The sequence below is a fragment of the Trichosurus vulpecula genome, chromosome 2 (assembly GCF_011100635.1).
Source record: "Trichosurus vulpecula isolate mTriVul1 chromosome 2, mTriVul1.pri, whole genome shotgun sequence".
Taxonomy (NCBI): Eukaryota; Metazoa; Chordata; class Mammalia; order Diprotodontia; family Phalangeridae; genus Trichosurus; species Trichosurus vulpecula.
In genome coordinates this window covers 100,604,775-100,627,770 of record NC_050574.1, presented here as the reverse complement: position 1 = coordinate 100,627,770, position 22,996 = coordinate 100,604,775, and the positions used below count along the sequence as shown (strand labels likewise).

General features: G+C 35.6%; 1 protein-coding gene across 1 annotated transcript in view; it reads right to left on the bottom strand.

Moving 5' to 3' along the window:
• The window catches only part of SUCLA2 (succinate-CoA ligase ADP-forming subunit beta), a 49,883-nt gene that overhangs the window by 5,483 nt on the left and 21,404 nt on the right, over nucleotides 1–22,996 (bottom strand). Inside the window, exons 3-10 of the mRNA XM_036745939.1 lie at nucleotides 21,502–21,601; nucleotides 21,142–21,304; nucleotides 15,838–15,966; nucleotides 12,372–12,510; nucleotides 8,114–8,275; nucleotides 7,881–8,023; nucleotides 2,035–2,155; nucleotides 1,530–1,618 (exon numbers count right to left, since the gene is read on the bottom strand). Of these exons, the coding sequence (XP_036601834.1) occupies nucleotides 1,530–1,618; nucleotides 2,035–2,155; nucleotides 7,881–8,023; nucleotides 8,114–8,275; nucleotides 12,372–12,510; nucleotides 15,838–15,966; nucleotides 21,142–21,304; nucleotides 21,502–21,601 (1,046 nt within the window). The remainder of the gene's footprint in view (nucleotides 1–1,529; nucleotides 1,619–2,034; nucleotides 2,156–7,880; nucleotides 8,024–8,113; nucleotides 8,276–12,371; nucleotides 12,511–15,837; nucleotides 15,967–21,141; nucleotides 21,305–21,501; nucleotides 21,602–22,996) is intronic.

The following is a 22,996-nucleotide window of genomic DNA, read 5'->3' as shown; positions in this document are numbered from 1 at the left end:
AATTGGGAAATGTTTAACAAAATAAGTAAAAATACAATCCAACAAAGATAATGTGAATTTGTGGCTTTCTAAGTCAATATACAGCCAGCAGGGATCCTTCTCTATTTGAGTTTGACACCACTGCCCAAGAGCACCGAGAAGGTGGCTTGCCCTAGGTCACACAGCCAGTATGTTATCAGAGGAACAACTTCAACTCAAGTCTTCCCGACTATAAGACCCTCTGGCTATAACACCATGCTACATGATTAGAATAGAATATGCCCCACCACCCAAAGAGGCTTCTAACTTATACTAAATGGTTGTTATATCTTGGTTATATCTTACATCTAAAAGTGTTAATTTTTAAAGTCAATTAAAAAAAATATATAAATCTTCCAGCTCAGAATTTCCCAACCTAATCTAGCCAATGAACACTTAAAATTTATTGAAAGACATATAATGCTCATCTAAGGGAACCTAAAGGAATGAAATATGCCATAATCTCAATAAATCAATCAATAATAAACTTTTATTAAGTGCCTATTATGTGCCAGGCACTGGGCTAAGCACTGGATTTCATCAGTGTGAGAACACCTCCCATCAAAGCAAATTTCAATCCATCTATGATTTAGTAGATAAATTACAGGAAGTTGCCTGACACACATAGAGGTTAAGTGACATGTTAAAAGATCACACTACTATGTCACTCTGCCTCCTATGGAATACAAGAATAAACAATGTTGGGGAAAAATTGAGGTAAAAGAGGAATTTAAGCTATTTTAATACCAAAAGGCTACCATATATAATATGTATTTGTGTTTGTGTGATATTTCATATTAAAAACTTGAAAGAGAAAATAGCATGATTTTCTCCAGAAGCCTTTATTCACTTGCCACAGAACCAGGGTTTTATAGTTTGTACAAACTTTCTGTTTCTACAAACACAATCTTGTTGCCTTGCAAATGCCCCCCATACACACCCTTCCCTTTGGCTTTCCAACTCCATAACCATAATCAAATCAATACTGGCACTGCTACTGTACAAGATTTGCTAATCAACTTTGCTTCAGCTCCACTGCCATCTCCATGATCATTCTATTGTTTTCATGTTTTTTTGGGGGGAAAAAGCCAGAAAAATAAGGTTTCTAAGTTCATAACTACTCCAAACTAAACAATGTCTGACTTAACAGAAGCCACTAACAGTCACTGAATTATCAATATTTATCTTATGTCACTGAAGAATACTGAATTTAATACTGTGCCAACAATTTTTTTTTTGAAATTCAATTAGGAGTTATTGGGGCAGCTAGGTGGTGCAGTGAGTAGAGCACCGGCCCTGCAGTCAGGAGGACCTGAGTTCAAATCCGACCTCAGACACTTGACACGTGTACTAGCTGTGTGACCTTGGGCAAGTCACTTAATCCCAAATGCCCCACCAAAAAGCAAAAAAAGAAAAAGAATTACCAGTATTTTCCACAACATATAAAGAGACAAAGCTTTTACAAAATTTTTATATACTCTGCAACTCTTAGATCATTAACATCTGCTTACCATTTTAGCAGCTTCATCCAAGTCATCACAAGCAAGAATTTTAAGTCCGCTATCTGCTATCAATGCTTTGGCATCATCAACTCGTGTACCTGAGGAAGAATCAAATATAAAAATGTATTCAAATGTCTATATAAATATTTAGAATTCCTGTCATTATACACTCTGTAAGCAAAACTGTTTGAGACAAGACATAGTATAGTCAAGTAATCTAAAAGTTTATAATCAAACAAGTCATCTCAAAAGCCTTAACTTACTGTTTATGTTACATTATGACAATAAAATCAAGATGTTAATTCACAAATTTCATAAAAGTTAAGGATCTATAAAAATGACACTGTGAAATAATTTCATGAATTCTACACATTTGTATTCATATATAATGTTGTTTCATAAGGAACTCACACTTAAAAGCACCTACATTTTTCAATATGCTAAGCTATCTAGGATAATGATTTTCAAGAGATTATAGATCATGTAATAAATTTAAAATTTCTTGAATACTCACCTTGTAACCGTACCACAATAGGTATTTTAATTTCCAGATCCTTTACTGCCATGACTATACCTTGTGCAATAACATCACACCGCATGATTCCTCCAAAAATATTAACTAGAATAGCCAGTACCTGTAAATAAAGTATATTTAGTAGATTAAAATTACAAAAACAATGTGGTCTTTATTTAGCCTACACTTTCCTCGACTGGTGAATGTCACAATATATATCTGGTCAGTCCTAGACTAGCTTTACATTCCATTCCCCTTGGACATTCACTCTGCCTTGCCACCATACCCTCAAGACTACTGGACCCGCACATGCATCCTTTTTCTGGACTCTCTGAACCAGAAACCATAACTTAACCCTCTCAGGGTCCTGAATTGTGAGTGCATCACATGGTCTATTATGCATAACCCCAGCTGATCCCAGTTGTGTTTCACATTGTACCCCAGCCAATCTTCTTGCCTTGCTAATGTCCCCTTCCTTACCCTTTGGTTTTCCCACTCTGTAACCATAATCAAATCAATACCGATGCTGATAATCAACTCCTTGCTAATCAATTCCACCTTGGTTCCATTGCCATCTCTATATTTCTAACCAAAACAACCCCTCCCTAGCCACCTCTCCCCTAGGTGCTGTCTCCTCCAATTAAGACATTAAGAGCAGACACAGTCTCAACTTTGCATTTGTATCGTTTGTACCTAACATAGTGCTTGGTACATAATGTTTAATAAGTGTTCTTTTATTCATTCATTCATTTACTGCTTTAAAAGTTGTTTCCTACTTTGTTTCCTATTACTACATACAGACCAAACTGACATCCTCTCTACACTTTTCACCATTTGAAATGTATATGTACATAATCCTTTCTAAAACACAGACTTTTGGAGATCTCTCAGATCATCTAGTCCAACCCAAACAAGAACCCTAATATTAATGGTCATCTAGCATTCGCTTAATGGAATAGGTAGAATTAGCTTTTTTTAAGTGCCTTCTATGCTTAAACACAGGCCCTGTGCAAAGTGCTTTAAAAATATTATCTCACAACCATCCTGTGAGGTAAATGCTACCATTATTCCTATTTTATAGCAACTGAGGCAGACAGAGGAGAAGTGACTTGCCCGGGGCACAGTCAGCATCTGAGGCTGGGTCTGAACTCAGTTCTCCCTGACTCCAGGCCACCTGCTCTATACACTGAACCACCAGGCTACCCCTAGACTATGAGAAATTGACTCCCGCCTCAGGCAATGAACTCCACTTTGGGGAATAGTTCTCTTTGTAATTTCTACACAATGGTACTAGTTTTGCCTCTTGACAAATGGCAAGACAAGGCTGATGCCTCCTCTACCCTTCAAATACTTGAAAGCAGTAATTTTGTGTCCCCTTACCCTCCCCATTCCCATCCTCAGCCAAGTGCCTCTTTTCCAGGCTGGTCTTTGGGAATTGCTGTGACATAGTAGAAAGATCACAGCATGTGGAGTCAGAGAATTAAAGTTCCAGTCCCATATTTGACACTTATGACTGGTCAAATCATTTGCACCCCTCTGGGCCTCAGTATCCTCATTTCCTAAAGGAGGAGGCTGAACTAGACAGCCTCTAAGATCCCTTCCAGGTCTAAATCTATGATCCTGAGACCTCTAAGAGATCTTCCAGTTCTGAATCTATGCTCTTATAATACGTACGGCATTTGCCGCTCCTGTCTTCACATCATCCTCTGGACATGCTCCATCTTATCCTAAAATGTGGGACCCAATACAAAACAAGATTCTAGTATAATCTGACAACAGCAGAAAATACTTTTGCTCGCTCCTCTGATCTCTCTGTAATTTCTAGCCCTCACTCTAGTTCTACCTTCTGAGCCTAAGCAGAACAAATCTAACATGACAGCTCTTCAAGTACTATCTGTCATGACTGTTGTTCAGCCATTTTTCAGTGTTTGACTCTTTGTGGCTCCATTTGGGGTCTTCTTGGCAGAGATACTGGAGTACTTTGCCAATCCTTTCTCCAGCTCATTTTACAGATGAGGAAACTGAGGCAAGGAGAGTTACATGACTTGCCCAGGGTCACACGGCTAGAAAGTGTCTGAGGCCAGATTTGAACTTAGTCTTCCACTGAACTCCCACTATACCACTTTGCTACTCCAATGATATCCTCTAAGCTAAACTTTCCCAATTCTTTCAATCAATCCTCATACAGCATATTATTATTTCATTTTCTCACCATTCTAGTTGCCCTCTTCAGGACATGCTCCAGCTAGATCATGTTTCCTAATATGTGGTACCCTAAACTGAATATAGTACTTCAAACAATAAAAATCACATTTAAGAATCCTAACATTTATACAGTGGTGCCATTTCTCCCACAGGAACATGTTTCTAAAATTATAATGGAGGTCAAACAGGTATTTATGATTTGATATGAAGATACTTAATTTACACATAAGTTTTCAGGAATATTTTTATGTGCAAAGCAAGGTCAAGCTGAATTAGTAGAACATTTGTAATATACCTATTTTCCCTTAATCAAAAAAGGAATTTAGTTCAATATAACAACTGAATTTCTTCTCTCATCTAAAACAATATAGTAAAATCCAGTGATGATCTGAGATAGGAGTTCAACCTTCACAACACTGTGATTAATAATAAAAATAACCACTGGTATGGCAAAATAAGGAACAAGCATGGTCATTAATATAAAACAAACACCTTTGCTAAAAGGTACCCATGAAAAAGGGCAACTAGGTGGCACAGTGGATAGAGGGCTGGGAGTGCAGTCAGGAAGACTCATCTTTCTGAGTTTAAATCTGGCCTCAGACACTTACTAGGTATGTGACCCTGGGCAAGTCACTAAATGCTGTTTACCTCGGTTCATTTGTAAAATGAGATTACAAAGAGTCTGAAATGACTGAACAACAACTCCCAGTGAAATTGAAACTAGCTAGATCCCTGGAAAAAAGATAATGTGTCATTTGGACCAGTTACACATGGTGAAATTGTACAAACTACAAATGCATTGTTAATAAGACATTTAAACAATATCTGTATGTAGTACCTACAGTGCACCAACTCTGCAAGAGAATCTAGAGACCATATCCAACTTTAGCAATAGCTTTTTGTTAATGATGTTATTACACAGGCCCTCAAGGGTTAAGGGACCTACCAAGAGCCTGGCATATAGTAGGCTAGGTGCTTAAAAAATGCTTATTGACTTGATTTGGCCAAGGATACCAAAGAATAAAGCAGCAGATCTGAGATCTGAACCTAGATCTTCTGATTCAAAACCCAATGCCTTGTCTGTCCTTTACAACAGGCTACTTAGCAGAAAAATCAAACACCTGGCTTTATTACACTTAAAGGTCTACTCAGATACCCTGTCAAATAGAATCTTCTTGAGTTGGGCTTATGGATAGTTGTCTGGAATCCAAATTTTGTCTAATAACAACAAGAATAATAATAGCTAGCATTTTCTAGCACTTGAAGGTTTGCAAAGCACTTTATATATGTTATCTTTTTTGATTCGCACAACTTGTAAATTAAGTGACTAGCAGAGGATCACATAGCTAGTCAGTGTCTCAGGAAGGATTTGAACTCAGGTATCTGACTCCAAGTCTAACACTAACTACTGTGCCACCTAGCTATCATATAACATAGCCAGTGTTACCCACAAAATTGTGTTTAACCAACTTGACAATGAGAAATACACACGTACACATCCCAAAGGTAATTTATAAATGACATTATAACTACTCCAATCCTTATGACTGTGCATTAATATATAGGATATATGGAAAATGAAGTATGTGTATTGTTTAAATTTTAATGAATGTATATTTACTGACTGTAATTCTACTTTTTTCAACTTTGAATTGTTTTGTATACATCACTTATTTCATTTTTTTCATAGATCTGGGCAAGAAGGGTACCCTGTTCTCAAGAGAAGTAGTGAAGTGTGGTAGAACCTAGGTTTGAATCCCCACCTCCAATGCCTACTTGATGACTAGAAAAGTCACTTCACTTGCCTGTGCCTCTGATAACTCCCCAAGACTTATCTAAGTCACAGAGGAACTGATTGATTTACATTGGAGGAAAGCATTCCCATGTAGCTCTCCACAGTATCAAAGAGATCCTTTGTTCAAATTAAAGAGATTTCTTTACTTGAAAACTTTCTTGACAAATACCTGAAGTTTCCTAAATTTGTCATTTAAACCTTAGCTATCCCTCACAGCTTTGTGCCATCTGCAATTTTGACAGGCATGTCAGTTATGCGATTATCAAGTCACTAAAAAAAGTTTAACAGCATGTGATCAAGGATAGATCCTTGGGGTCCTCCAAGTGAAACCACTTGTCTATCTTGACACCAAACTGTTGATAACTACTTTTTAGATCTACCTAAGTCTACTATCATTCAACTCACATCCCTCCATCTTGTCCATAAGAATAACTATCTCTCTCCCCTGAGCTATCCATCTAGTTAGTAACCCTATCAAAAAAAGGCAATGAGACTAGTCTGACATGACCAGGTCTTCATAAAGCCATGCAGACTTTTTGTGATTACTCTTTCTTTTCTAGGTGCACACTAATCATCCCTTTATTAATGAGTTCTAGAATTTTGCCAGGAATCAAAGTCAAAGTCACTGGCCTATAACAATGATGTTGCTTCTAGTCTTTCCAGTTTAAACATCATTCTCCTCAGAAAAAAAAAACAAAAGCAAAATAACTCAAATACTTCCACCTACTGTCATCTCTTAATGATACATTATCTTCACAAGATTGAGTCTATTTCTGATCTTCTCACTCCAAGTATAGCATATTATTATATATAATAAAAATTTTAGTAGTCTCAGGACATTCTGACAGTAGGTTCACTGCATTCTTTTGAATTTTCTTTGATTGAGTCCTTTCTTCCATCTTTTTAATACTTCTTTTAAAAACGGCTCATCAGTGACCTCACTGTGCAAGCATGTTTACTGGCTTAGTAATTTATTAGTAAGTGCTTAAAAAGATGCCTGTGCCTTTCCCATTCCTTTGGAATTATTTTTAACTATCCTGGTAGAAGTTTTTTAAGCACTTTCCATCTCCCTTAAGCCATATTCCATTTGAGAGTCTCTGATCATCTGCCTATATCTTTTTCTCTCAATATTTTTTTCAATAAGTTACCCTAATGTCTGGAGAATCTGTCTATGGTTCTCTTCATTTACTATTAGGGATTCCAATATGACAGTCACTTTCTCCCAAAGTTAGGAGAACATCCCAAAACTGGCTAGTCAGAATTAGGTCTCCAGAACTAAATATTAGTTCACCTTATTGCTTCCTGAACTTTCTTCAAATGTTTCTTCAAAACTGTCAGCAAGGCAAGTTTTTATCAGATGCTCTGCTTTTAGAAGAATTATGTTTTGGTTAGAAGTAGCTTTCTTAGGCCTTTTCGCTCCCGCACTATTACCTCCCAAACAAACAATAAACACATGAATATTTACTTTCTAGGATGGTCCTAACTAAAGATGAAAGAAACATATGACATTCTACGGTCCTTTAAATTAATTCTTTCCTAAGGTCCTTTCAATTTTTCTTTTTTCTAATAGCTTATGACATGTTCTACAAAAGTCAAAGTATACCTTCCACTTTTTCAAATGTAACAAATAAACACTAACACAAAGAAAAATCATGCACTGCTACATTTAATATGCTACTAGGAAAAGGAAACAGGTGTTTAAAAATGAGAATAGTCTCATTTTCCAGGATTAATTTTTCCTTTAAGAAAAAGTCAAAAGATTCCAAATTTTGCCAAAATTTAAATCATATCTGCTTTAAAAAAATGATTCCATTATTTAAATTATAAAACATGGTCCTATTCTCACCTTTTTATCTGAAGTTATAAGCTTAAATGCTTGTGTTACTTGATCAACTGTAGCACCACCTCCAACATCAAGAAAATTGGCTGGAGTCCCTCCATGAAGTTTTATTATATCCATTGTGGCCATAGCCAAACCAGCACCATTTACTGTTAAAGGTGAGGGGAAAAGATAAATTTCACAAGTTATATAAACAAAAATTATATATTAACCAATCATATGCAACATATATACGGTACCTAAACACCCTATGTTTCCATCTAAGCCAATATAGTTGAGATCTGCCTTAGCTGCTTCTTTGTCTCTCTCATCTTCCTGAGTCCAGTCTTGCAGGTCAAAGATTTTCTTTTGACGATAATTTGAGTTAGAATCAAAATTGATCTTCGCGTCCATACACAGCACTTAAAAGGAAGAATAATGGATACATGATCTTAACTTTGAGTCAAAGACAAATGATTTCCAACAATATTCCTGTTCTATAAGATCAAATAGCCTTCAGTTAGGAAAAGGCATATACTGTCATTACTTTACTAACAACAAAGATTTTACTTTTATCCTCACTGATAGAGTTATGGTCAAGGATTAACAAACTAATGTTGCCTTTTAGGCAACATTCCTGGGAGTTAAATCTGCCACTAGACTCCACCTCACAACACCATCAACTCATAAGCAGATAAATTAAAGTTTAGCAGGCAAGTGATCCTGAAATACAAAGCAGCTCCATCTAAAAGTCAAGAATTATGGTATGGCCATATAAATAATAGTTTTGATGGAATAATTTATTCATACACTAACTCAGCACTTTCAGAACATCACCAGGAAAATAATATAGTGGCCAATGCCTCATTTGTGCAAGTTTTCAAGCAACTAATCAAATAATATACACATAATAAGCAAGAGAACTTCAAAAAATACAGACAGTAAATATACTCTCAAAGTGTTTGTTACGCTGAATTTTTCAAAAATGAGTCACTTAAATAAAGGACTCCTCTGGTGATTTCTCTTATGGCATAAATAATTGTCCCCTCCCTAAACTTTCTGTAACACATTAGGATTTTTATATAGTCTGTCTGAAGTACCATATAGATATGTTTATTAAAGTATTTTAATATCTACCTTGTAAGATAAACTGCCTTGAACCCATAAACTTTCCTATTCTATAATCTGTACCCACATATTGATAGTTTGAAATCTGTAAGTGATGTTAGTCCCCCTGGATCATTTCCTTGTCATGGCAGGGGCTTGCATATAGCTCAATGAAACTATGAGCTATGACATGCAGGGATACCCAAGACAGACTAGTCATAGTGAAGAATTCTGACAAAAGGTGATCCTTTTGGCATGGAATGGAAAACCATTTCAGTACCTTTGCCAAGAAAATCCATGGACAGTACTAAAAATATAAGAGAGATGACATCTCCCTTAGATTTAAAGGACAGATCTGGTAGATAAAGTGCCTAAAGAATGAATTAATAAAGAACTACAGAGAGAGGGTCACAATATTGTACAGGGGGCAGCAACAAAAAACATTCCAAAGAAAAGAACAAGAAAGAAAAATGGCTGTCTGATGAGGCTTTACAAATAGCTGAGCAAAGAAAGAAAGGAAAAGATATAGCCAACTGAGGTAAGGAAGTTTTCTTAATGAGCAATGTGAAGAAACAGAAGAAAACAATAGAATGGGAAAGATATCTCTACAAGACAACTGAAGATATCAAGGGAACATTTCATGCAAAAATGGGCAAGATAAAAGATAAAAATGGTAGGTATTTAACGGAAGTAGAAAAGATTAAGAAGTAGCAGCAATAATACACAAAAGAACTAAACAGAACATAAGAAAGACCTTAACATCACTGGTAAACACAATAGTTGTTACTGATCTGCAGCCAGATATATTAGAGCAGGGGTGCAGAACCTGAGTCCTGGAGGCCACGTGTGACCTTGAAGGTTCCAAGTCAGGTGGGCCTTAGAAAGAAGCATTGCTAACAATAAGGCAAGTAGAAGTGATGGAACTCCAGCTGAACTACTTAAAACCCTGAAAGATGGGGCAGCTAGGTGGCACAGTGAGTAGAGCGCTGGCCCTGGTGTCAGGAGGACCTGAGTTCAAATCAGGCCTCACACACTTGACACACTTACTAGCTGTGTGGCCTTGGGTAAGTCACTTAACCCCAACTGCCCTGGCTTGGCTTCCTCCCTCCAAAAAAAAAAAAACCCTAAAAGATAATGCTATTAAAGTATTGTACTCAATAAGCCAGCAAATTTGGAAAACTCAACAGTAGCCACCAGATTGGAAAAGATCAGTTTACGCAGTTTATGTTTCAATCCTAAAGAAGGGCAATGCCAAAGAATATTCAAATTACGGAACAACTGTATGCTCATTTCACATGCTAGCAAGGTTATGTTTAAGATTCTGCAAGCTGGTTTTCAAAGAGGCAGAAGGTAGATTATGGAGAAAGCAAGGGAGTTCCAGAAAGATATCTACTTCTGTTTCACTGACTAAAGCCTTTGACTATGAATCACAATAAATTGTGGTAACACCTCAAAGAGATGGGATTACCAGATCATCTTGTCTGCTGAGGAACCTGCATGGGGGCCAAGAAGCAACAGTTAGAACTAAACATGGAACAGATTGATTTAAGATTGGAAAAGGAATACAACCATATTGTATTTTGTCAACTTATCTATTAACTTATATGCAGAGTACAAGATGTGAAAATGACAGCCTGGATGAACCAAAATCTGGAATTAAGGTATAATAACAACAATCTAGGATATGCAGACAATACCACTTTGATGGCAGAAGGTAAAGAAGTATTAAGAAGCCTATTGATATTTGTGAAAGAGGAGTGTATAAAAGCTGATTTGAAGCTTAACATCAAAAAAACTAAGATCTTGGATAACTAATCCCATTACCTCCTGGCAAACAGAACAAGAAATGGAAGCTGGGTCAGATTTTATATTCTCAAAGATCACTGCAGATGGCAAGTGCAGCCATGAAATTAGAAGACTCTTGCTCCTTGGAATGAAACCTATGGTAAATCTGAACAGTATACTAAAAAAAGCAGAGAAATCACTTTGCCAACAAAGGTCCATATAGTCAGAACTATGGTTTTTCCAGCAGCAGTGTATAGCTGCGAGAGACTATAAGGAAAGCTGAGTGCTGTAGAATTAACCCTTTCAAAATGTGTACTGGAGAAAACTTTTGAGAGTCCCTTGGACAGGAAGGAGATGGAATCAGTCAATACTTAAAGAAATTAATTCAGGCTATTCACTGGAAAGTCAAATACTGATGGTGAAGCTTAAATACTCGGGCCATATAACGAGAAGACAGGACTCATTGAAAAAGAACCTGATAGTGGAAAAGATTGAAACCAACAAGAAAAGGGGATGGAAAAAGATGAGATGGAAAGATAGTATCATGATAAAAATTAATCCCTTCAAGGGATAGCGGAGGATAGAAGGACCAGGTGTGCTATGGTCAATGGCAATCATGAAGAGTCAGACACAGCTGAATGACTGAACAACAACAAACAAGAGATACTGGAGAAAATAAAAAGGCAACATAAGTGAATTCACTTGTAAAGTCTTAAGTATATTAACAAGGCCAACGTGGGGAATTTGAAAACTATTCAGAAAGTCTAGAGAGAAGTAAGCAACCTTAAATATAGCTTCCATTTCCATAGGAAAATGTGAAACCAAATCACAAAAAGCCAAAAGACAGGTCTTTATCCTTTTTCTTCAATTTTATCATTGTCATTATTTCATGAGGCCTAATATGTATGGTGAGAAGAAGCAGTGGCACCGTCAATCCAAGCCAGGAAGCCCTAGGTTCAAATCCCATTTCTGACACATATTGGCTGTGTGACCCTTGGAAAAAAGGGTCACATAATAACCTCTGGCTCCCACAGGTAACCGTTTAAGACTATGATTTGCAGAGAAGGTGTCAAGTTGTATTAGGAGACAGTTTCCTTTTCTTGGAGTTCCCTGCAACAATAAAATCACAGGTCCAATTCCCATCTCTACTCTAAGGATGCATAAAGTCTTAAAAGAACTCAAAAGACCACAAAAATACCCACCAACAATACTGTCACTGCCTTGTACAACACGTTGTAAAAAATGAATGCCCTGTGAGACAAGTATCAAACTTACATACTAATGCCCTCATACTTATGTTATCATTTTAATCAAAAAGATGAGTAATAGTTAAAAATCACAAGGTTTCTTCAAAATCAGTGTCAAGAAATGGTCATAATTCCCTCTAAAGTCTAATTTGTATTTTACTCATCCTCAACACGTGCACTATTCCCCATGCCTGTGCTTGAGGTATCTGTTTTAACAAACAGCCTTAACGTTTCTTTCTATAGCATTACTACTCTGCTTTAAAATTATGAGTCAAAAGCTAAGAATACTTAATTCAAGTTACTAAGTGTAATATTAGACACGGGGACATATATACAAAGATAACAATAAATCTCTTAATGACAAAAGAAGATACTTTACCACCTCCATCTGCATCCTCTACCATTGGATTTATTTCTACCATGGTTGCATCATATTTCAAAAATAGTTCATACAACTTGATCATGTTCTCTGCTGCTGAATCCACAAGACTTGAAGGAAATCCCATGTTCCGTGCAAGCTGAATCAACACATAAGAACATGTTTTTTCTTCTAATTTGTTAATGTACAGTCAGCACATTTTAATAATAGAAAGCTATTTTGCAGTGGTACAAATTTAGAGCAAAACATTTTAAAGTATTTTTAAAATTCCTGAATTACAAAAGGATTCAGGTGAAAGTATCTAAGTGAGTAAGGCAGTGAGTATAGCAGAGCAGAAGGAGTGCTAGATTTAGAGTCAGAGGACCTGAGTCTAAACCTGGGCTCTACTTCTGTTTAACTATGAGCAAATCACTTCACTCCTCTGTCCCTCAGTTTCCTCAACTGCAGAAATGGAGGTATTGGACTAAATCTCTAAGGACCCCACCACTTCTAAATTATGAGAATATGGAAACATTAGTGAAAGGAAAGATATTTTAGGATACTCTGAAAAAAATAAGTTGGCCAATCTGTACAGATAAAAGGATAATCCAATCTGTTATAAAATTGAACTCTTAAATGATAATCTAAAATAATTAAGTCAATTTACTTAAGAATATAATAGACAGGAGCTAGAATTATATTTTGTGAAGTATCACAAAGACTCTCAGTACACTGATCTCTAATATCCTTTCTGGGATTCTATAGTTTAATGTAGAATCAGTGAACAGCTGAAACTACCCACCCCTAACAGTAATAAATTATTTTCCTTTTGAAGATTCGCTTAGTAAACACATCAATGTAGAACTTGAGACTTAATGTTTAAATGAAACTTAAAAATCAAGCGAAAAAAAAATCAGCCATGGAAAGCAGACGAGAACTCAAATTACATTTAACAGAATGACTAAAGGCTAATTATCTGCACAGTAACCTTTTGCATTTATTTGGACATATTCCTCATTTAAAGCACAATCTGGCCATGACTGGAATTTCAAGGTTTAAGTTTTATTAATAGGTATGTCACATGAACTAATAACCACATTTCATTTAAGTTGCTATGCCTATTCTCCAAAAAACAGCAAAGTTATGAAAACCACTTTTCCTTTCAAGTTCTTTGGATTCTGACATTTTGTGAAGTGTAATGAAAAAAATAATGAGATTCTTACAACAAACATACTACACACACACACACACACACACACACACACACAAATGAGTTTTGATCCCTTCAAAGTAGTTACCTTGGGAAGCTATACACTTATTCCAACAAAACTACTACCAATCGAAACATTTTTGGAACTCCTTTGATGTTGCCTACAGAGATGCTGCACATATTTTTAAATATTTTCAAATAGTCAAAAATCTTCATCATTTGAGGATATGATTCTTGAAAACAGCAAAAAGTTGTTTGTAATTAAATCTAGCAAGCAAGGTAGTCAATCAAGCTGAGTAATAGCACTTTTGGTCAAAATCTATCTCTCAGAAAGTACACCAGGAGCCAAAGCACTGACAAAGCAAACATGCCGACCACTGGGCCACAGTTTACTCCTTTTTTCTCTCAAATGTTTCTGAATTGTTATATTATAGGTCTGAGATTGTTTAAATTACAGATTAAGTTCTACATGAACAATGGTGCCTCATCATTAATAAAGCATGCTATATACTTAACAAAGCAAACAGAATGGAGGAGTTCAGTGAACAAACATTCTCTGAACATTATAGTCCAAAATGATTATGACCTGCCTCCATTTTACAATCCCTATTTCTGACCCCACTCAATCTATTCACCCTGTATAAACTGTTATTAGAAAACATCTCATGGCAATGATTTTTCTCTCCCATGTTTCAAATCTCCATGGATAATGACACTGCTTTCCACAGACAAGAATCCCAATCCCACTCTAGTCTGTGGCTTCCACATCTCAATAAAAATCAATCAACACTACAAGGTGGTGTTGTGTGCAAAAGGGACTAGAGTATAAAGTCAGATAACCTGGACTCAAGAACTGGATTTTACCAGCCACGTGTCCTCTGGACAGTTATAGCCTCTTTGGCCTCTTATTTCTTCATCTGCAAACTGATGAAAATAACATCTACACTGCTTTCCTGAAAAGGTTGTTATTACACAAGCTTGGCACCAAAGTACTGGTCTGAAAAGAAACCTCACCCCACTCCTTTGCATAGTCCATGAGTCCAAATCATTGCATATCATGTTAGACTTGTTCAATATGTTCATGAGTTTTACTCAACTTTTTTTTTTCCTCTTTTGCTTTCATTCTTAAAAAATTCTTTGTTACAAAGGACGGAGAGGGAAAAGGGAAATCTAGGTGACGTGAAAACAAAAGAAATCAATAAAAATCTATTTTTAAAGAGGCTACTGTATCAAATCAGAAAATACACGAAAGAACTCTACAAATGCACAGCACTATGCAAATGCAAAGTATTTTATTTACTTGTGATTCTGAATCATGGTTTCTTGGATGTCAGGTATACTGAAATTTTCCACTGTTGACTCTGAATTTTGTCCTAGGTCACAAAGGAAGTACCATGTTTCATCACCTGTTACCAATTTCTTCAAAAATATGGAATAACATGTGGAGCTTTCCTTTAAATATCAACAGAAATGTCAAGTCTTCATTGTTCAATATTATCACTCTCAAGGATGGCACAATATTTGCAGAATATATGAAAGCTTCTCTTTAGTCTATTCTTTTAACTAAATTTAACTATTACTATCAGCCATAATTCTGGCAACTAGTCATTTATTTGAATAAAAGGCCTAAAATGCCATAGGCATTTCACTTTTGAAAATAAACTCTTAGAACCATCTGAACATTTTCATTAGTACTATACAGAATTTGGTAACTACTTTATTCATTGTCATGGTTATTATCCCTACCATTTGTGATCTTTTATGAAAATCAGAAATTCTAGCTCAACAGTACTTCATCCCCAATGAATTTCTTTTTCACAGGTCAAGAATCAATTGCATGTTTAATTTCAGATAATATTCGATATTAATCTTTTGTTCTAACTAAATGGTTACTCATTTTTATATGGACACGAAACAATATGTACTTTTATATTTTATAGCTGATGGTACAAACTATTGCTACCATGGGTTAATTTGTGTTGTGATACATTCATGCAATGATCGCTTCTCTTCAACTTCAACAGACAAAACAAAAATAAGTCTAAAGGTCTTATAATTACATCTCAAATGAACAACTGTTCTAAACCTATGAGATTAGTGGAGAGTAAAGTTAGCAGATTTTAAGGACTAGCCTTGGAGTCACAAAGACTGGGTTTTAGTCCTACTTCTAAACCATACAGCCATGCCACACCATACTTTGCTTTGTGTAAATTTTTTTTAAGTATTTATAAAAGTTCTCAAATTGCAGGGCTGAGAAAGGGTCTTGAAGCAATTTACCCTGGTGGCTTGTTCCTTTTTGATGCCTTCCTCAATATCAATAGGTTCCTTAAATATTGCTTCAGGATTCTCTGCTGCAACATCTTCAATGTTGACACCACCTTGAGAGCTTCCAATCAACACAGGACCCTAGGTAAAAGACAAGAGTCAGATTTCAGCTCACTCAGCGGGATGGATCCGTACTATATACAGTCCCAGATTGCTAAATGGATCCCAAGGGGTAAAGAAAATATTAAGCCTGCCCTCAAGAAGGGGAGAAGGAATATACCCATTGAAGTAACTAAAGAATACTATGCAACACAATATATCTTTTAAAATATATCACATAAGCTGAATTTTTAATATATAAGTGCTAAATCTATATATTGGAATAAACAAATGTATTATGTGTTCAGTCAAGGAAGGTCACCTGGAATAGTTGTTTCTGAACTAGGTTTTCAATAAGGAGGACTAGCAGACGAGAGGGATTAGAAAGTATATGCAAATGAGAATTTGTTATCCTTTGTACTTCAGATTTTATTTTAAAATGATGTCTCATACAAGGAGAAAAACACTAAGTAACAAGAATTCTCAGTTCGTCATTCTGTATGCTTACTTCTAAATAAATTACCTCTTCTGTTACACTTGTTTATTGTTAACTATTCATAGAATGATAAAGAAATAAATGTACAACAAAGAGTTCCAATCAAGGTTGTAAATGCAAGTCACACTATTTTCATATTACTGGTTATATTTAAAATTTCCTTATAATAAATCACTTTCATAGAAAAAAAATAAGTATATGAGAAGTATTTATGAAAATATCCTAGAGAGGTATATGGTCTAAAGCAAAGAGAATGCTAGATTTGGAATCTGACAAGCTATGTTTGAATGAGAGCTACAACCTGTGTTATCTTAAACAAATCACATTACCCCTGCGGACCTCTCTTTCCTGCTAAATATAAAATGTGGAAACAGGGAGAACAAAAGCTGGTCTTTATTATCTCCAAGACACCCTCCAACACTAAGACTGTAATTCATATGACAAACCAAGAATAAATTCAAAGAAGAAAATAAACACCAACAAAGGCTAATTACATATTCTGCAGTACTTTAGCAATGAATTCATTTTCCTACCTAATACACTGCATATATCTCTCAGGAGTAGTCCCTAACTTATACATGTCCTCTTCATGCAAAAGGCAACCACAAACAAGTGACACACTGACAATGGAAATTTTTCTCCCTCCCTGTTCCATCCCTTGAGATTGTTCTCCCAAATTATGGATCTCCTTTGAGAAGGTCTGCAATGTCCCAGGGCTTGATGCAGTCAAGACAGAGTCAGCAGCAAATAGGTTCATTTGGTAGGTCTCACCATTTAAAGAGAACCTTTCTATCATTTGGAGTCTGTGCCAAATAGTCTCTATGAAAGAGTGAACACCTATTTTCTGCCTCACTTGATATTAATAATCAAAGGTCAAAGCTGTCTCTGTTGTTATGTCTTTAAAGGAATCTTGTGAGATTCTTTGGCATCATTTGGATCAGAAACATAGAACTGTAAGAGACTTCAGAAGTCATCTAGTCCATCTAGTCCTTGGCAGATGAGGAAACTGAGGTCCAGAGAAGGTGACTTGCAAAAGGTCACACACATGGGTAGCAGAGACAGTAGATAAACCCAGATACACTAACTCCAAATCCATAATTCTTTCTACTATGCCTTTAAACTGGTGTTCTGTTCTGCTGATATTTTCAAGGTAACAAATAGAAAGCACAGTGGAATCTTGATGTTCCTGCATCTTTCAGTGAACTGTGATGGTCAAGATGTGGCCTGCTGTAGAATATAATCTGTGAAAGTCTCCTTGTTTCCTTTTCATACCTTTAGGAACGCTCTTAATTCACATGTAGATTCTTAAAAAATGTATTTATAGATGAGAAAGTAAGCATGTGCATTGGTAGGCAATGATATGCTCTGGTAATAAGGTACAAGTTTGTTCTTTTCTACTTCTTTTTTATCTTTCCTTCTTTCATATACCTTGCGAATTGAACTCCCCAAAGCCCTCAAAACTGTCACCTCTAAGGACCTTCTGCATATATCTAGTCTATCTGCCTTTCCTACCTCTATTTTCTTTCTTACCATTTCTACAAACAACACACCCAGGACTCAGACATCAAAATGAGGTGACTCTACTATCATTGTGGGGTAAAAATGACTGTTACGAAAAATCTTAATAAGTCTTTTCCCATTTTTATCTGTATGTTTCTTTCTTTCCAATTTCACCTTGAAACATGCCCAGAATGGTTTTGCTTAATTGGATGTCTCAGCAAGCTTTCCAACTATTTGAGTGATTATGTCCACCAGCAGTTTTTATGCTTCCAACAAACTCTATAGTTGAACCAAATGATTTTGAAGCTGTGTCTCCAGTTCCTCAAAATCCTGGACTTAATGAGCTCAACATCTTTAAAAACAACAACAAACCTATACTGTAGCTGAAAGCGTTCCACTAATATAAATCTCTGAGATTACTTTGGATATGTAATGCTGTCTTTGAAATAGCTACATATGATTTTTTAGATTTTCCTCAACTGAATGTGAGGCAGATATAAATGTGCAACATTATCTGGAAACAAATCTGAACTTGGCCAAAAATATCTAAATCCACTCATCTTCTGGATATAATACAACATATTAATAAACCCTCCCTATATCTACTACCAGCTAAAACTAGAAGTACTGATACAGGGATGGCTATATGAACAACATAGCAATACAACAGCATGTAACCACTCCAAAACATTAAATGGATTTGTTTGGGCATCTCAAAGATCACTGAAGAAAGAACATGCCAGTACACATGCAAAAAGTGTAGAAGAAAGTCTTTAAACAGATTTCATTTTAGTTACTAAATAACATACGTAGTAAAATGATACTTCTGTAAAGGTTTTTATACTTTTAGTAGGGTTTTACTACCATCTAGTGTTATGCTTGAGAAAATACTTTTCACAGTACAAAACAAAAGAAAAAACATAGGATATGAGAGCTAAAGAGACCATAGAGAGCAATTAGTTTGTCTCCTTCCTTTTTACAAATGAAGAAATTAAGGCCCAGAAAGATTGCCCATGGTGACAATAAGTGATAGAGCTAAGATTCAAACCAAGATCACTCAACTCCAAAATTTTTTCCACTACCCTGGTAGAAACAGAATAAACCCAAGTCCTCACTCCAAATATAAGGCTCTTTCCACTAAACCATGCTGTGCTCATAAAACATCCCAACTTCTCACTCTACACCAATCACATGTCTGGGAATCCCCAACCTTTGCAAGGGATTCAGGTGAGTCCAATGACTTATTCTAGACTCAAAAGACTTTACACATTACAAATAAGCAACAACTAGAATTAAAACATAACTATAAATTAGAATAGGTAAAATTATAAAAAAAAAAAAAGGATTCTATGGAACAAAGCTATTTTCACATCCTTCTCCTATTCAACTTTCAACTGCCTACTAAATAAAGTGCCAATTCCTTACCCTAACATTCAAGGCCTTTTACAACCTAAATCTACCTCCTTTTCAGACTTCCCTTACACATTCTTCTTCATGTAAGCTATTCTCTGGGCAAACCAGATATGGTTTGTATGTGAAGGGGTCTATATGAGAGAAGACAGGGAAGGGAAGTTGAAACCAGGTTGTGAAAGGTCGTGAATATTAGAATAAGGAATCTGGACTTTTATTTCATAAGCAATTTTATTTCATAAGCAACAGTGAGTTACTGAAGGTTTTTTAACAGAAAATGTGGAAATACTTGTTATATTGAATCACCCTTTGAGTTAAATAGTCAAGTTAAATCAACAAATACTAATTAAGCACTTACTATATGCTAGTCACATCGTGCTAAGTGCTAGGGATACAAATACAAGCAAAAAGAAAGACAACCCCTGCCCTCAAGAAGCTTATATCCTAATGAGAAGCCAACACATAAGAGGGAACTGGTGTGGGGAGAGGGATACTTGTGACAAGCAAGTAGATGGCACAGTGGATAGAGCACTGGTCTTGGAGTCAGGAAGGCCTAAGTTTGAAATACATCTCAGACATTTATCAGTTATGTGGGCCTGAGCAAGTCACTTAACCATTTCCGGTCAGTTTTCCACATTTGTAAAATGTAGGTAACAACAGCTCAAGGTTGTTGTGAGGATAAAATGAAGTAATATTTATAAAGCATTTTCAAACCTTAAAGTGCTATATAAACACTAAGCTTACGATAACCATCATTATCACTATGAAGGGACATAGTGGCAAAATTCAGAGAATAAGGGACGGCTGATGTAGGTCATTTCTCAAAATGGAGGTAACAAGGAACTCACCAATGGGAGAATGGAACTTAACTGAATTACCAATTTGGTTACATTAAATTTTCTACAGTAACTAATGATTTACCACAAATCTTCTCTTAGGCACTAAGAAATTGAAACAGTATTTTTAACAAAAAAAAAAAAAAGCTGTTTTTTACACAGATAAATACAGGGTCAAGCAATGGCCTTCAAAACATAAGTAGAGACTGCAAATGCTTAGAGGAATGCAATTAGAATATAAAACGTATGCTAATTCTGTTCCCAAATACCACAGGATCATAGAATCAGTTCAAGTCCCTTATAAGACACCTTAAAAATAATTTGTACAACTCCCTCAATTTATATATTAATAAAAGATTTCACACTGTACTCTAGAGGTATTATTAGCACTTCAGACTAAGAGAAGAATATAGCCTAGGTCTTTATTTCTGTTGCCCTACCCCAAAGTAAGAGGTATCCTTCAGTTTCTCTCACCTCTTTCCACTTAAAACATCCCAATCATCTTCAATAGAAAAACTCACTTAAAATTTCTAAGTTCCCAACCAAACACAAAAAGATCTGAAATACTGAAAGAAAAAATAGGTGGTATTGTGCGTGTAGGATACTTCCTCTCTTTCCTCTCAAAAGTATGAAGTATTTATTTGTAAATTCATTATATAAGCACTTGGTTCATGTCCTGTGGCAGACTGTGAATATAATTTCTAGTATTGTATTAGCTATAACAAAACACCATGACATAATGGACATCTTATGAAGTTCATTGTAATGGAATTCTACCTGGAGTTGTCTTTTCATCATCTCATACAGCAAATTAACTTATTTAAAATTACAGCATAATAAGTTATACAAGTAAACAGTAGAGTCATAATATAAACAATACAATCATATTCTACTTTAAGAGAGGTCCACATAAAAGGATTTTCAATCTAAATATACCAATTATACTGTAGGAGCATTGTGTATATAATAACTTACTTGAAAAGTCCTTTCCATTGTTATTGCAAAGTAGTATTCTCTCCTGGGATATCTGCGCTCACAGACCAATACATTATTGCATATCCTGCCCTTTTCTCCTGTTTGCTTGGTAAATAGCTTCTTCCCAATCATCTGGGCAGAAACAGCTTTTGCTTCTTCTGGACTGAAAAGAGAAAACATTTTCAAACATCATAGCTCTTCTCTAAAAGGTTGATATTGATCACATTACAACAAACAAGTCATGTAACATTATAAATCTCTTATGTAATATTTAAATCTTGTAATTTCAATTATTCAATAAAACATAAAAATATTTTTATTTTTTTTCTGAAACATGTCTGACATTTATGACAGACTTACGAAAAAACTATCTTCACTCCACCTTTGAGGCCACTCTCAAATGTTCCTTTTCCTCTACCACCAGCTAAAACTTGTGCCTTTATCACGATGTCATTAGAACCTAAAAGGAAAAACAATTATCAAATATGAAGTTTAAGCCAGCAGTACACAAGGAAATACACCCTAGTTATTTAAGATTTGTCAAAGAGGTGTACTAAAAGTAACACTTCATTTATCTATTTGAGGCAGGCAAATGGAATCAGGAAGAACTAAGTTAAAACCCCACTTCAGACAGTAGGGGTCTATCTCAGTTTCCTCATCTGTAAAATAGAGATAATAATAGCATCTACCTCACAGGGTTGCTGATCAAATGAGACAACATATGTAAAGTGCTTTGCAAACCTTAAAGTGCTATATAAATGCTATCACTATTACATCTATCATCATCATCATTATTATTATTAACATCACCTAGTCTTGCAGAGGAATAGAGTACTCCACATTAAGTAAGTTTTCCAGAAAACTGAAGTTCACCCTTCTTTTAAGCACCAAAGGTTTTATACAGCTTTACTTAAATCTTTCCATTAAAAATAAATTCAGGGGGCAGCTAGGTGGCGCAGTGAGTAGAGCACCAGCCCTGGAGTCAGGAGGACCTGAGCTCAAATCTAGCCTCAGACACTGCTAGCTATGTGACCTTGGGCAAGTTCACTTAACCCCACAGAAACAAATACTGTATACTAGATATACTAGTATATTAAATCAAATCAGTTCGTATAAGTAAAGTGCTTTAAAGAGCTATATAAATGTTAGCTATTAGCTATTATTAATATATCATGCATTTACCTGCTTCTTAAAGCATACTACACATAATTTAAACTTTCATTAATGATTCAAGAGATATCATAATGAACAATCACTGACACTAAGAGAAAGGTATCATTAGAAGCCACTAGGACTCTTTATACACAGATCCTTTATATTAAATGGTCCCAGAATGCCAGAAACGATCACTTTTCACTGATATCACATGGCTACCTCTAGTAGTAGCCCTTGTCCTTCCTCATAACTTTCTAATTTGGCACTTCTAATATGCCGCATGCTGAGAATAAAATAACTCAACTTTCAGAATTTTGTATAAAAAAAACTAAATAAGCTCTAATTTTGGGTTGTCCCTTAAGGTTCAAAGGTCCCCATTGACAAGACTCCTCTTGTCAAATAAAATATGCACGTGGGAACAATCATTTCTACTGCTGAAAAAGGACTTTCTTCCAGGTTTACAGTTCTGTGTGAAGGATTAAGGTATAGAAATCTGACTTCCAGATTAAGGAGTACAATGTCTATGACATGGTCCTTGATTAATTGATCTTCAGAAGAGAATAGAAAAACATACGAATTCATAATCTTAAGTAGACTCAACACAAAAGGACGGTCAACTCTGAATTTACCAAGGTGATAAGGTAAATATTAATAAGATATAACCTACCAAATATGCAAATCGCAAAATATTTATAGAGGA